General features: G+C 39.9%; 1 protein-coding gene across 1 annotated transcript; it reads left to right on the top strand.

Moving 5' to 3' along the window:
* Positions 1-8,074: 8,074 nt before the first annotated feature.
* Positions 8,075-9,070, top strand: LOC142201341 (proto-oncogene Mas-like). The gene has a single exon (XM_075272180.1). It carries the CDS (start codon positions 8,075-8,077, stop codon positions 9,068-9,070), a length of 996 nt encoding a protein of 331 aa, XP_075128281.1.
* The last annotated feature ends 7,744 nt before the right edge of the window (positions 9,071-16,814 follow it).

Genomic DNA, 16,814 nt, shown 5'->3' with positions numbered 1-16,814 from the left:
TAAAAACATTCAAAAACTAAAAAAGTACATACACAAGTTTTCCAGTAATCTACATACTTCTTAGAAATCAGAAATCCTTAATAGAAATCCTTAATAAAAAAAAAACTTTTGCATGAGTGTGAGAACATTCCACTTCCAATTGTTTTCCTCTTACAATTGCTTAGAGATACATACAATGTATTTTCAAATAAAAAGCCTTTCTCAGGTTTCTTGTTCTGTGAGAATATGAGCCAAATGCCAACTTCTCTGTGACTCAATTCTGCCAGACCTGGAAGAGTAACATCCTGAGCTTCTGCTATCACAAACAGGTATAAATTTCTGATTTAACTAAATTGTTAATATGTAGCTATTTAGTAAGTTGGGAAAGTTAGCTTGGAGATTGAATGATTGATTCAGATTTTTTTTTCCTTTCATTTGGGCTTTTAAGTTTATAACAAAAGTATCCTGTTTATTTAGCATTTGAAAATGTAACTTTTCATGGTAGGTGATAATATATTTAGAACTAAATATACAAGCTGATCCATCATTATATTACGTTACACGTAACTTTATAGTCTTAGCTATTTAAGAAATTAGTAGAGTACATGAAGATCACCTCATCCTAGAGAACTGTATATGCTCATAGTTCAAGAATGGTTATAGTTAAAGTATATGTACACTGCCATATCGTGGCTCCATACAAGACAGCGTACAGGTGTATGGGCCCTTACGATACCTTTGTATTCACCCAATTTCATATACAGGCATAAGGAGATAAAAATTTCTCCTAGACTAAGGCCCCATGTAGAAAGCCACAGCCAAAAAAACACTGCGGAAAAGACTGGGATGGAAACACATTGCAGTTTTTTCAACAGTGTTTTTCACAGAAAGTCCACAGAATGTTTTGCTGCGCCCAGAATCCCATCCACTTTGCAGGTAATGTAAAATGCAGTGTTTTTTGCAGCAACGTTTCTATCACTGCCAAAACATTTTGTTCTCGCAATGCGAGCTGAAAGAGAATTTGCATAACAAAAAAAGGAAAAATGAGACAAACACAAATATATATATATATATATATATATATATATATATATATATATATAGTATGAAAAATATTTATTGATAATCAAAAAGTTTAAAAAAAATCACAGGGAGACATGCAACAATAACTCACTAAAAATAATGAGTAGACACATGAATCAACCCACTTAGCCTCCTGATGAAGCTGTCCTAGGCGAAACACGTGTCAGGCGTTCAGCAGTTTACCCCCATCGGCACTGTGCAGTGTACTCCGTTGCTCAATATATTACTATTTCTTTGGGTATGTAATTTCTGATATATGATGTTGCTATTTAACTGGCTAGTTGTTATATTCCCTGGTTTGAGTGTTATATATACACATGCTTTGGCTCAGAGATACTTTAGTATATACCTATGACTAGGAGCTGTACTGCACTTTGCTGAATCGGTTGATTTATGTGTCTGCTCACTATTTTTAGGGTGAGTTCACACGGAGTAAAGTGCCGCTATTTTGCGGCCGTGATTTTGCGGCCGCAAAACAGTGCCGAGTATACGATCCCGGCTCCCATTGAAATCAATGGGAGCATATGCGGCCCGCAAAATCTCACGCGGCGTATACGTGCCACATCACACGGCACTTTACTCCGTGTGAACTCACCCTTAGTGAGTTATGTTTGTATATCTCCCTGTGATTTTTTTTTAAACTATTTGGTTATCAATAAATATTTTTTATACTTTTTATATATATTTTTGCATTTGTCTCATGTTCACTTTGGTTGTTATGTCTATTCTATAGTGGGACTTTATTTGTTATTTGGTTGGGTACGTTTTTTGATTTTTGCTGAAAGAGAATTTTGACAGATTCCCTGGATAGTTTTATTACTCATCATTTCCTTTGAAAAGATTAAGTTTATTTTGACCGGTTAGTTGTGACAAAAATGAGACTGATGGCTGCCAAAGATTTTGCACGCCTTTGTCATCCTGTTGGTTATATATCATGTTGACCAATAGAAAGCTAGTTTCTAATTGTCATTCTAATATAGTTAGGTGAATCTTGTGCAAACTTATATTAACTCTGAACAGTAAGTGTTAAAAATTTAAATTCATGTTTTTATTTCTGTGTTTCCAGAGCTTGAACATAACATTAGATCTACAAGAGTACATAAAGCCACACAGATTACTCAATAGCACAGTTGAACAGTCCTGCCTTTAGGAACATTTATCTTCTTCAGGTCTACAGAAGTCCTACAATACTTTTTTGTTCTCCAATACAGCTGTGGTGTGTATTAAAGGTTTATGTTTACTTACATACATTTTGCCATTGAGATTCCAGAGGCTATATAACAGGTTATTGCATGTTGTAGTAGGGAGAGGAGACAGATACCTCATTTTAGATTTTACGTAATTACATTTATTTATGTTATTATTTATGGCATTTATTTCTAATGTCATAACTTGTTCAGTATTTGTATGCTGTCTTGCTAAAAGGCAAACTTATTGTCTGCTGTATAAATAACAAGTTCATGTGACCAGTATCAACTAAAAGGGCAGCTGAGAAAGTGATCTGATTTTCTTTATTGTTCTATAAGTTCAGACTGGAAAAGCAGAAAGTATCATATATCTACTGTGGATGTCTAACACACCTTATACTTTCTCATGTTCCCTTTTCTGCAAAAACAAATCAATGGCTGGCTATTGAAGTGTTGTATTATTGAGTGTTTATTGGGTGAGGTACTTCCAAGAAACTTTGTTATTTGCAATAGAAAAATATTAATGATAAGCATTTGTGTTTTTGCATATTTTTTAAAGAATATAGGATAGTTATCTTCCCAGAAACGTAAATCACCCTCACGATTCCCCTGTACGTATTAGATTGTTGTCACATCCCAACAAATTGTGTCTAGTGTGTTTGAGAGCTTACAATTCAAGAGGTTTTGCCAGCAGCATCCACTTACTTCTCACTGTACATTCCCCAAGAACCTTAAAAGAGACTTTGGTTCTTTTGTGTTATTTACAGTACATAAGTCTTGTGTCAAAAGGCAGGTATACAGAAAGATTTAAGTCTCCATATAAGGGCCACAATGCCTAGTTTAAATTTTGTTTGGCCAGTTGTACAGTATAATGAGAGCTAAAATATGGCCATATTACCGGCTTACTATAGGAAGAATATACAAATATGTTTCCCATGATGTAAATAGGGAAACACTTCCTCTGTATGCTGCCCTCTATTGGAAGCAGCTCCCTTGAGCATGATGCCGGGCTTTCCAACAAGCCTTTAATTGCAGCCTTTAATGGCAGCGCCGTTTCAGTCTGATTGGATCTCATCAGCACAGTCTAGGTCAGAACTGACTTGGCAGAGGTGAGAGACTTCTAGACCAGATTATGGGGATATTGTCACTCCTTAGGGAGAGACCACCATGTCAGTTCTCTCTAGACTGTGCTGATGAGATCCAATCAGATCGAAATGGCGCCGTCCACAGTTGGGATGATACTGACTTAGCAGAATCTCGCATCATTGCAATTAAAGACTTGTCGGAAAGTCAGGCATGATGTTCAAGGGAGCTGCTTCCAATAGACGGCAGCATACAGAGGCAGTGTTTCCCTATTTACATCCTAGGAAAGATATTTGCATATTCTTCCCATAATCCCCCACAGTGGAGCGAAAATGGCTTTATAAGACTCCACACACCTACATGGTGGTCTCTCCCTAAGGAGTGACAATATCCCCATAATCCGGCTTACAACAGTTTACTATGTTTGGTATTGCAACTGAATGGGACAGAATGCTGTCCATTAAAAAATTGGATAGCACACTATTGTAAAATATAGCTGCGTGCATGAAGCCTAAACCTGCTATATCATTATTACACTTCAAAGTGGATTTACAAGATGGCTTTTTTAATAATGAGCTAGATGCTTTATAATGTTTTGAACAAAGTTTATATTGTAGCTTGGGAGTTGTTTTTTTTTTTCCTTTTAGTCATTGTACAGTGGCTTGCAATAGTATTCCTACCCCTTGACCTTTTTCACATTTGTCACCTTACAGCCACAAACTTAAATGTATTTATTGTGATAGATTTTAAGTGAAAGACCAACACAATTTTAATCAAATAAAAAAAATTTAAAGTATGAAGTGCAAAAGTATTCAGCCCCCTTATACCAACACTTTGTAGAGCCACCTTTCACTGTAATTACAGCTGCAAGACTTTTGGGATATGAGCATCTTCTTCCACATGTTTGCTATGTCCCCTATATGACTGTAAACGGATCTTCTTATGTCTGTCTTTCAACAATGCTTTTCTTCTTGCTACTCTTTCTTCTTGCTACTCTTCCATAAAGATTTGTGCAGTGCATGACTTATAGTTGTCCTGAGGACAGATTCTCCCACCTGAGCTGTGGATTTCTGCAGCTCCTCAGAGTGACCATGGGCCGATTGGCTGCTTCTCTGACCAGTTCTCTCCTTGCTTGATCTTTTAGTTTAGGTGGACTACCATGTCTTGGTTGGTTTGTAGCTGTAGTCTACTTTTTCCATTTTTGAATGATGGATTGAACAGTGCTCCTTGGGATACTCAAAAGTTGAGATACAGATGTATGTTTTGAGAACCCTGATTTAAACATATCTACAACCTTATCTCTAACCTGTCTAGTGAGTTCATTGGTCTTCATGATGCTGTTTGTTCACTAGTGATCTCTAAGAAACCACTGAGGCCTTCATATAACAGGTGTATATACTGAGACTAAATTACACACAGCTGGACTCTATTAACTAATTAAGTGATTTCTGAAGGCAGTTGATTGCACTGGAATTTATTTAGGGGTATCAGAGCACAGGGGGCTGAATACTTTTGCTTCTCCTACTTTTCAGATTTTTATTTGATTAAAATTTTGAAAACGATGTATCATATTCCTTCCACTTCACAATGATCTGCTACTTTGTATTGATCTATCACTTAAAAAATCAATAAAATAAATTTAAGTTTGTGGTTGTAAGGTAACAAAATGTGAAAAATTTCAACGGATATGAATACTTTTGCAAGCCACTGTATAAATTAGAGCAAGCCAGTACAGATTTAGTAAAGACTAGAGATGAGCGAACAGTGTTCTATCGAACACATGTTCGATCGGATATCAGGGTGTTCGCCATGTTCGAATCGAATCGAACACCGCGTGGTAAAGTGCGCCAAAATTCGATTCCCCTCCCACCTTCCCTGGCGCCTTTTTTGCACCAATAACAGCGCAGGGGAGGTGGGACAGGAACTACGACACTGGGGGCATTGAAAAAAATTGGAAAAAGTCATTGGCTGCCGAAATCAGGTGACCTCCATTTTAGACGAATAGTGGATTTCAAATCCGGGTCATATGAGAATGTGAACTTTGTGACTATGAGACAGGGATAGCTGTACAGGCAGGGATAGCTAGGGATAACCTTTATTTAGGGGGGAATGTTATTAAAAATAACTTTTTGGGGCTCTATCGGGTGTGTAATTGTGATTTTTGTGAGATAAACTTTTTCCCATAGGGATGCATTGGCCAGCGCTGATTGGCCGAATTCCGTACTCTGGCCAATCAGTGCTGGCCAATGCATTCTATTAGCTTGATGAAGCAGAGTGTGCACAAGGGTTCAAGCGCACCCTCGGCTCTGATGTAGCAGAGCCGAGGGTGCACAAGGGTTCAAGCGCACCCTCGGCTCTGATGTAGGAGAGCCGAGGGTGCACTTGAACCCTTGTGCACCCTCGGCTCTGCTACATCAGAGCCGAGGGTGCGCTTGAACCCTTGTGCACACTCTGCTTCATCAAGCTAATAGAATGCATTGGCCAGCGCTGATTGGCCAATGCATTCTATTAGCCCGATGAAGTAGAGCTGAATGTGTGTGCTAAGCACACACATTCAGCTCTACTTCATCGGGCTAATAGAATGCATTGGCCAGCGCTGATTGGCCAGAGTACGGAATTCGGCCAATCAGCGCTGGCTCTGCTGGAGGAGGCGGAGGCTAAGATTGCTCCACACCAGTCTCCATTTAGGTCCGACCTTAGACTCCGCCTCCTCCAGCAGAGCCAGCGCTGATTGGCCGAATTCCGTACTCTGGCCAATCAGCACTGGCTAATGCATTGTATTGGCGTGATGAAGCAGTGCTGAATGTGTGTGCTTAGCACACACATTCAGCTCTACTTCATCGGGCTAATAGAATGCATTGGCCAGCGCTGATTGGCCAGAGTACGGAATTCGGCCAATCAGCGCTGGCTCTGCTGGAGGAGGCGGAGTCTAAGATCGCTCCACACCAGTCTCCATTCAGGTCCGACCTTAGACTCCGCCTCCTCCAGCAGAGCCAGCGCTGATTGGCCGAATTCCGTACTCTGGCCAATCAGCACTGGCTAATGCATTGTATTGGCGTGATGAAGCAGTGCTGAATGTGTGTGCTTAGCACACACATTCAGCTCTACTTCATCGGGCTAATAGAATGCATTGGCCAGCGCTGATTGGCCAGAGTACGGAATTCGGCCAATCAGCGCTGGCTCTGCTGGAGGAGGCGGAGTCTAAGATCGCTCCACACCAGTCTCCATTCAGGTCCGACCTTAGACTCCGCCTCCTCCAGCAGAGCCAGCGCTGATTGGCCGAATTCCGTACTCTGGCCAATCAGCACTGGCTAATGCATTGTATTGGCGTGATGAAGCAGTGCTGAATGTGTGTGCTTAGCACACACATTCAGCTCTACTTCATCGGGCTAATAGAATGCATTGGCCAGCGCTGATTGGCCAGAGTACGGAATTCAGCCAATCAGCGCTGGCTCTGCTGGAGGAGGCGGAGTCTAAGATCGCTCCACACCAGTCTCCATTCAGGTCCGACCTTAGACTCCGCCTCCTCCAGCAGAGCCAGCGCTGATTGGCCGAATTCCGTACTCTGGCCAATCAGCACTGGCTAATGCATTGTATTGGCGTGATGAAGCAGTGCTGAATGTGTGTGCTTAGCACACACATTCAGCTCTACTTCATCGGGCTAATAGAATGCATTGGCCAGCGCTGATTGGCCAGAGTACGGAATTCGGCCAATCAGCGCTGGCTCTGCTGGAGGAGGCGGAGTCTAAGATCGCTCCACACCAGTCTCCATTCAGGTCCGACCTTAGACTCCGCCTCCTCCAGCAGAGCCAGCGCTGATTGGCCGAATTCCGTACTCTGGCCAATCAGCACTGGCTAATGCATTGTATTGGCGTGATGAAGCAGTGCTGAATGTGTGTGCTTAACACACACATTCAGCTCTACTTCATCGGGCTAATAGAATGCATTGGCCAATCAGCGCTGGCCAATGCATTCTATTAGCGTGAACTGAGTTTGCACAGGGGTTCTAGTGCACCCTCGGCTCTGCTACATCAGATTGCTACATCTGATGTAGCAGTGCCGAGTGTGCATCAGATGTGTAGTTGAGCAAAACTGACTCAGCACTGCTAAGTCTCTGCATTCGCATAGGAATGCATTGGCCAGCCTTCGGCCAATCAGCACTGGCTCTGCCGGAGGAGGCGGAGTCTAAGGTCGGACCTGAATGGAGACTGGTGTGGAGCGATCTTAGACTCCGCCTCCTCCAGCAGAGCCAGCGCTGATTGGTCGAGTTCCGTACTCTGGCCAATCAGCACTGGCCAATGCATTTCTATGGGGAAAAGTTAGCTTGCGAAAATCGCAAACTGACAGGGATTTCCATGAAATAAAGTGACTTTTATGCCCCCAGACATGCTTCCCCTGCTGTCCCAGTGTCATTCCAGGGTGTTGGTATCATTTCCTGGGGTGTCATAGTGGACTTGGTGACCCTCCAGACACGAATTTGGGTTTCCCCCTTAACGAGTTTATGTTCCCCATAGACTATAATGGGGTTCGAAACCCATTCGAACACTCGAACAGTGAGCGGCTGTTCGAATCGAATTTCGAACCTCGAACATTTTAGTGTTCGCTCATCTCTAGTAAAGACACTTATTTGTTCTACTTAGCCAAAATAAAAGTAAGAACATTCCCTAATTTTTTTTGTCCTTTTATTCTTAGGTAAAACAGACCAAATTATACTTGATATCTTGAAAATATCCAAATCTACAATGAAAATTCTGTCAGTAATCAGACTACAAGATCAAGATTTCAATGATACACAGGAACAGGAAAGAACCCTCACAGACCCTTTCGAACTCCATTTCATAATCACAGCCTGTTGTATTTTTGTTGTCTGCTTGTTTGGAATGTTAGGAAATGGAATTGCCTTCTGGTTCTTATCTTTTAGAATTCCAAGAAACAAATTTACAGTATATATAATCCATCTGTTCATTGCTGACTTTATGTACCTCTCTTTTAATGCTGCTCTCATGGTCCTAGAGATTGATCAGCTAATGGATTTGCATCCTAACTTTCCTGGAATGACAAGTGTTATTCTTGCTTTAGAGCTATTCTATGACGCTGCCTATCAGGCGGGCATGTTCTTTCTTCTCGCCATTAGTATTGAAAGATGTCTTTCTGTTTTTTATCCTATTTGGTACCGTTGCTGTCGCCCAAAACACCTGTCATTAATTATTTGTTTGATCATTTGGTTCATTGCCTGCCTTGAAAGTTGTCTTGATAACCTTATCTGCTCACAAGAGGCTTTCTCAGCTGGATCGGCAAAATGTACAGGGGTTCAGTTTATGACATTCACTTTATCAATTGTTATTTCTTTGCCCCTGATGCTGATATCCAGCATAATCTTACTCATGAAGGTACAAAATAACTCTAAAAGATGTAGGCCTCCGAAGCTTTACATCACTATCATTATTTCTGTATTTGTTTTTCTTGTAGCTTGTGTTCCAGTCAAATTCATGTGGCTTTTATTGTATCTGAAATCTTTACCCAATGGCTTTCAATTTGCACATTTCTTCTTTGCTAGCATCCTATGTACTGTATTTAGTAGCAGTATTAACCCATATATTTACTTCATGATTGGAAGACATAAAAAGCAAAAGTTTAGAGTGTCAATTCATGCTGCTCTGCACCAGGTTTTTCATGTTGAGGAAGATGAGACTGAAAAAACATTTGGAAACTGTTCAGGTATCAGCCACATTAGCTAAAATTAAAAAAGATGGACACCTTTGCACTGAATTCTAATATTGTTTATTTCCTTCAACAGTTAAACATAAAGCAACTTTCTGATCATTTTATTGTTGTAGAGTCTGTGTAACTCCTTCACAAATCTAGCTGTCCTGCTGCTTCTGACAAGGATTGAACAGCACACTGTTCTTTCATGTGCCTTTTATTGCAACAGATAGCAACAGGGAGTTGGAGGTTGTAAATCAGAGTTTGGAGAGAGAGAAAAGGCATCCATGTCCACGGGGAGGCCAATAACACAAGATGTATCACAATGTATATAATTAGTGCACATAACAATAGAAGGCTCTATATCCTGTAATGAGAGAGGACAGCATCCAGGGCATACTATGCAGTGGGGTAAAAGAGGAATTACACACTCCTAAGAACAAGTGAAAGATCACTTAGGTCCTGTAGAATGGGAAAACAGTACAGGAATGAAACTGTGCCATGTATATTGCAAACTGTATAACAGGTAAGCTGCAAAAGTATGAAGGAATGAAGCCTCCAGGCTGAAACTTAGTGTATATCAATGTAACCAGTAACTTAAAATACTTTTTTTTTCTGTCAAAGGTGTCCATAGCCTTTTACTTTACAAATACTTATTAGTATGTAAATTGTTTAAATTACATTTTAAGATATATATCATGTCAGCAGCGCCACACCTCCCATGAGGCGACCTGAAGCAACCGCTTCAGGCGACGCTATGCCAGGGCCACGGGGAGGGCAGCATTTTTGCTGACCTAAGCCAGTCAAGCTGTCCTGGACTGGCTTAGGGTCACTGTCACTGAGCGGTAGATTGGGGAGGCCGCTGGAGCAGCACTGCTCCAGCGGCCGCCCCTCACGCTCAGGCAGAGAGCAGGTCCTCTCCCTGCCTGCTCTCTGCCTGCTAAAGACGCTTGCTCCGCTCGGCCCCGCCCCCATTAGGCCCCACCCCTCAGCATGGACCCGCCCCCTTCTGCTCCGCTCCACCCCCTCCTCCGGGGGGGGGGGCGGCTTACTGACGTCTGCCTCAGGCAGCAGAAACAAATGGTTCACCCCTGCATGTCAGGCTAGGTTAATAACATGTTTAGGAATTTAGACAATATGTTTAGGAATTGTTAAAAAATAGCGAATATGTCATAGATGTAAGCAAAGTGCAAAATGCACTATTTAGTTTTGTACTCCTGGCCTTCTAAACACCTCTGCGACCACCACGGGTAAGTATCCAGCATCCGCTGTTATAGTATGGCTAATGTCAGTAAATGGTTAAGGTTAGGAATAAAATAATGCAAAAGTTTGTAAAAAAAAAAAAAAAGAAGAAGAAACCTGCGCTCATTGGATCATCGAAAAAAGAAGTTCTTTATTTGTATCCACTCACACACTATAGATACATATAAATAACTTCTATTTGGATAATTTGGTGAGTGCACATTTTTTCACTTTTTTCGGAGGGTTGTTTTTTACATTAATTGATAACCATACATCTGTATAGAAAAAAGAAGTTTCTCACCGCTCACCAAAACGTCATCTAGGTATAAACAATTGACAATGGAAGATGCATGGAAAAAATCCCAGGACTCAAGGGATATGAAAAATAAAAATAAAATTCCAGCATCAAAAATGTAGATTTAAAAAATTGACTTTTAATCCATATAAACAAAATGAAAAATCCAAAAACAAGGATCCATGAAAAGGACATAACAGGATAATTGGATACCTGGAAGCCTAAAGCTCAAAGACACCCTGTGCACATCTCCAAAGCTCGACTTCACCCCTTCCTACACGTTCTAAGGAGTTATTTATGTTACGAAACGCGTAAGCTACCTGTTATGTCCTTTTCCTGGATCCTTGTTTTTGGATTTTTCATTTTGTTGATATGGATTAAAGGTAAAAAAAAATTTATCTACTTTTTTGATGCTGGAATTTTATTTTTATTTTTACTGTACGTCTGTTGTTGTGACTATTCACTACCACATCAGGTAAGAGACCAACTGGGCTGTTCTTCTTCAGCGTTCATCCTTGCTAGCTTGTCCTTATGCTTCTATATTTACCATGTATTGGGTTACGTTATGTGCCGCTTGGTGCTTGTTTTAGTTAGATATAACTTACAAATGAGACCAGTAAATAATAAAAAAAACAAAAACAATACATTAAATAAATCAGTAATAATTCAAACATAATTGGGAATATGGTTGTAGTTTCATTTGGATGACTCTCCATCTTTGTAACAGAAAATGTTTACATTAGCAATGTAGAATCCATTTCTATGTCTCTATGCTTCTTTTTCTCTCCCTCAAAGTATCAGGGTATAAAAAAATTACCTTTATATATATATAAAAAAAAAAATTATTATTGATCTTCAGCAATTGTTACCTCCTCCTGAAAAACTGTTTTTGGCAGTTTGTTTTTATGGCACATTCAGCTGTATAGTAACATAATGACAAGGATGAATGACAATGGGAATGATCTTGGAAGGGCACATGCTGCTTCCCATCAATCTGGGAAGAGTTATAAGGCCAATTTCTAGATAATTTGAGCACCATCACTTTACAGTGAAAATGATTATTGACAAGTGGAAAGCATTTAAGATCACTGACAATCTTCCTAGGAGTGGATCTCCCAACAAACTCAACCAAGGTCAGACTGTGCAATGCTCAGAGAAACTGCAAAAAACCCAAGAGGAGATGATTTGGACTTGTTTTGCAGCCACAGGACCTGGGCACCCTGCAGTAATTCAGCGGACCACCTCTTTAGACCAAAATATTCCAGAATCAAATATGCCATCTATGTAACAGCTAAAGCTTGGCCGAAAAGGGGCATGTGAAAATCATCCAGCTGACAACAAAATGGCTGAAAAAGAAAATAATAGTCCAGTTATAGTCTAGATCTCAACCCATTTGGTATGCTGTGGCAGTACCCCACAAATCTCAATGAACTGAAACAATGTAGTAAAGGTGAGTGAGACAACTATGTGAGAGATATATAAATCATATTGAAAATGATTACCCATATTTGTCAGACTATAAGATACTTCTGTCGGTAAGAAGCACACTGCATTCAGATAAAAAAAAAAATACAGGGAAAAATATTTAAAACTAAATACTACCTTGTGGTCAAAGAAGGTGAAGGGATCATTTTCACTAACTAAACACACTACTGTATGTATACACACAGAGACGCAGGGCATATACACTGCTCTACTGCAAATACTGTAAATATACAGACACACACACATAACATTGCTGCACACACAATACATGAACACACACAAACTGCTGCCTACAGAAACAGGTCTTCTACACACAGTCAGTACATAATCACACACAGCTCTACCACATATAATCACACAGTCTGATCCACATTGCACATTTTTACATCTCTACGCATACAAAACAGCACTGCCACACATAAAGACACAGTTTCATTCACATTGTACATTTATACATCTCTCTATATACATACACAGATCTGCCACACAAAGACACAATTTGATTCACACTGTACATTTTTACATCTCTACTCACACAAACAGATCTGCTGCATAATCTACACACACAAGTCTTTTATACATATTGTCCGGGTCTGGGGTTACTAGGTGGGATGGCATAGACACAAAAGTCCAGATTCTTCAGTTCAAAAACAAAGAGAGTGTATTTTAACTCAAAAAGGTAGTGCAGCAACAAAAGGAAACAATAAAAAAATAAATACCTGCCCGGCTAGGCTCTAACTAAACATAGAATAGGTTACCTCACCTAGAATAACAGAAATCAGAAGCCGGTAGAATCATTCAGGACACAGCTCCAAAAATATGACCTCTCTCTTTCACTCTCCAGTCAAGCTCTGCCACAGTCTGCTGCTGGAGCTGACTTCTTAAGCCTCCTTGATGAGGAGACTCTCTGCAGCTGAGTCGCTGCTGAAGCATCCCCAAAGTGTGGACTAGAGGGGGGTGGAATGACAGGTCCCACTACCAACTTACCTGTCATTCCTAAAAATCCAGCCCAATACTGAGCATTTACCAAAATGCTCAGCAGACGAAAGTTGTCTGCTGAGAACAAACATTCCTAATGGAGTTTTCTCATCTCACCCACTTTAGTAGTCTGGGTGAGATGTACACCCCCTCCATTACCTGACCAGACATCGGCTTACAATATGAACACAGCCTAATGAAGAGATATTTCCACATTTTTCAACACACAGACACATAACCTGCTGCATACAGTACACATACACTCACAGCTCTGAAGCATACACAGTAGTCACATGCTAAAGCCATCATATATGTTTATCTTCCATATAATAATTAGCTTCCATGTGTCCATGGGATATGGCTGTGTATGCTGAAGCACCCTTTTTCTTGAATATATGGCTCCATATGCCACCCTGAAACACAGTCTTTTACATGTAGAGCTGGAGTTAGTGCCATAGCTATCTTTATGAAATCTCACTGATTCACTAATCAATTCAAGGCTGGAACATGCAAGGTCTCTATTCTCGTCTGTGATCTATTCAAGAGTCCAGGGAGCCAAGGTGCTTGATCCAGCTCTGAATGTCAAACATTGTTTTTGGGTGTGATTTTGTTTACAGGGCAGCATTTGTAGAAGACAAATGGTGCTTCTGTAGGTCTGCCCTTTCCTTGGTCATAGCATCTGTAAGCTAATTTACATATTGCTGAAAAGTGATTTCTGTGAAAAAATAACACAGCTGTTAAAAATTGAAGGGTACTGTATATTCAGAAAGCTAACTAAATGCCTTATACAACACTGTAGGAGTGGTTTTGGAGCTGAAAGGCTCCTTTTAATACCAATATCATCAAATAATTTTACACTTAGAAACAAAATGTGAAAGGACACTAAGATAAGATAAGATAATCCTTTAATAGTAATTTTGTTACAACAGCATGGATAATACAGTAATATATTACAAGAAAAGAACACATACAAGTTCAGAATAGCAGATAGAAAAGATACTAGGAGTCATAGCGACTAAAAAGAGAAGAAAGAATTAGGATCATTTAGTTCTCTGTACAGAGTGATCTTCGCTTAGCTTGATGTTGAATATACAGCCTGACTGCGGTTGGGAGGAAGGATCTCTGATAGCTCTCCTTCTCACACTTGGGGTGAGATAGTTGGTGACTGACCCTTCTAATCAGCCTGTCAAGTCTAATTCTTTTTTTTTTTTTTTTTTATGTAGGTTGTGAGCCCCACATAGAGCTCACAATGTACATTTTTTTCCCCTATCAATATGGGTTTTTTTTGGAATATGGGATGGAAATCCACGCAAACACGGGGAGACCATACAAACTCCTTGCAGATGGTTTTTTGCCCTTGGCGGGATTTGAACACCAGGACCCCAAGGCTGCAGTGCTAACCACTGAGCCACTATGTGGCCCCTGTCAAGTCTATTTCTGTCCCTGGCTGGTATGCTACTCCCCCAGCAGGCCACTCTGAAGAAGATGGCTGATGCTACCACAAGTTGAAAAAGGCTCTAAGAAGTGCACCCTGGACTCCAAAGGCCTGCTGTGACCCTTTCTGTGCAGCGAATCCAGGTGATCAGCCCAGTCCAGCTTATTATTGAGGATCACACCCAGGTGTTGACTACCTCAATGCCCATCCTCTGAATGTCCACCGGATTCAGAGCCCTTCTCCGCTTACTAAAGTCCAAAACCACCTCCTTGGTCTTCCCAGCATTAATTCTGAGGTGGTTATGCTGACACCATTCCATAAAGTCCCAGTTAAAGTCTCTGTATTCCCTGTTGTCTCCGTCTGTGATGAGGCCTACTATTGCAGAGTCATCGGAGTACTTCTGTAGGTAACAGCTACAGCTAGAAGAGTTGCACCTAAAGACAGCGGTGTACAGTGTGAAGAGGAAAGGGGCAAGAACTTTACCTTGTGGTGCCCCTGTACTACAGATCACAGTGTCAGACACACAGTCCTGGGCTCTCACATACTGAGGGCAGTTTGATATGTGAATATATGGAGTAATAAGAGTACAAAAAAGTAATGTAGATATAAAATGTAATAAATAAAAAAAAATAGAAAATTGTTATTGCTATAGTATCTAGTATCTAGCCAAAGAGACAACAAATTGAAAGACTTGTGAAATCTTATATGCTAATGTATTTGTACGGAACTGAATTCTTCATAGGCTTATAAATTTATACTTACATATTTCTTATCTCTTCACGTTAATCTCATTATTAATTATATGTTCAAGTTAGTATGGGCTCACAAAAGCAAAAATAGACTATATAAATATAAATACATAGATAGATAGACAGACAGACAGACAACAGACAGACAGACAGACAGACAGACAGACAGACAGACAGATAGATAGATAGATAGATAGATAGATAGATAGATAGATAGATAGATAGAGAATTTATGTATAAAATATTAATGAGCTCACATCTCTAATCTCACCTGCTGGATAACTACAAAGCAGGAACAATATGTACTCGTGATCGGATATAAATGTTCCAGTGACAGATAACCTGAGAGGGGAATGTCCACGTGCTTGGGAGTGATCTGCTGCAGACACAAATATCTGGAGTACCTCGAGCTTTTTCCAGGGATTTGCAAGTGGCTAAATCAAAAGGCACTGCTGCCGCTGAAATATCATATAAAGGGTAAGTCTACATATTTGCTTTAACCATCTGTCAGCATTAATTAAGGAAATCAAGAATGCAACCTTCAAGGGCTTATCAAAAATATATTCTTCGCTTCAAGGAACAGCACAGTTCATTGTTATCAGTGTAATGGCTATTTAAGCTTACTGGCTATATTTATATTTTCAGGGATTAATTTTGAACAACTAAAGTATTTCATTAAAATCCCAGTACATAGTGGCTTCTTCTATATAAGGTAAGAAGTGTATTCTGAATTTTGTTGCTCCACTATTAAAAGTCTGGATGAAATCTCTGTATAGTTAAATGGCCTTCAAATGCACAGCCATATATTAACAATGTATGCCTACTGTATAACAACATAATACATAAAACTAAATAGACTCATGGGATTTATCCGAGGACTGTGCTGATATGATTGAAATAATACACTCAAGATCTTAATTAGTCATAATTAGATTTGGAATTAATTCCAGTGTTTACAGATATAGTCAAGAACTGTTTCCGTATGTAAATTGACAGCCCCCTAGATACAATATGATTGTTGTGGATCATCATGTCAGGTTGATAGAGGCTTAAATTAAGAGTTAATTTCCCAGTACAGTACAAAGGCATAAAAAAATTACTGTGACATTTATTTATCTCGTAGCGATCCCATATAACAGGTTTAGAAGTGGCACAGAAGTAGGAATTTACTTGCCACAAGGTGAACAGGACTTCAGGAGTGTGGTGAGGAGGGGAGCCTGCAAATGAAGGATGGTGAATGAATTCCAAAGAGCAACTGAACGACTACTATCCTTAAATAGTGACATTCTGCTACCTACAGACAGTACCCTTTATAGCATACCTCCCATTATAAAACAGCTTTCTTTAAATTAATAGTACAAATGAACATTAGAAACTTTATAATATAAGATAAGATAAGAAAATCCTTTAATAGTCCCACAATGGGGAAATTTCAGCGATACAGTTTCATAGATGGTACAGTAGTATATAACAAGAGAGAAAAAAACATACAAGCTCATGGCAGATAGAGAAATCCTAGGAATCATAGCAACTAAAAAGAAAGAAACACAGATACACTGCAGAATCATTTATTTCTCTGTGCGGAGTGATGTTAA

The sequence above is a fragment of the Leptodactylus fuscus genome, chromosome 4 (assembly GCF_031893055.1).
Source record: "Leptodactylus fuscus isolate aLepFus1 chromosome 4, aLepFus1.hap2, whole genome shotgun sequence".
Taxonomy (NCBI): domain Eukaryota; kingdom Metazoa; phylum Chordata; class Amphibia; order Anura; family Leptodactylidae; genus Leptodactylus; species Leptodactylus fuscus.
Note: the sequence above shows the minus strand (reverse complement) of the source record. Positions and strands in the feature narration are given on the sequence as shown.

Coding starts and splice junctions, on each gene's coding strand:
- LOC142201341 (XM_075272180.1), top strand. CDS start 8,075: ATGAAAATTCTGTCAGTAATCAGACTACAAGATCAAGATTTCAATGAT.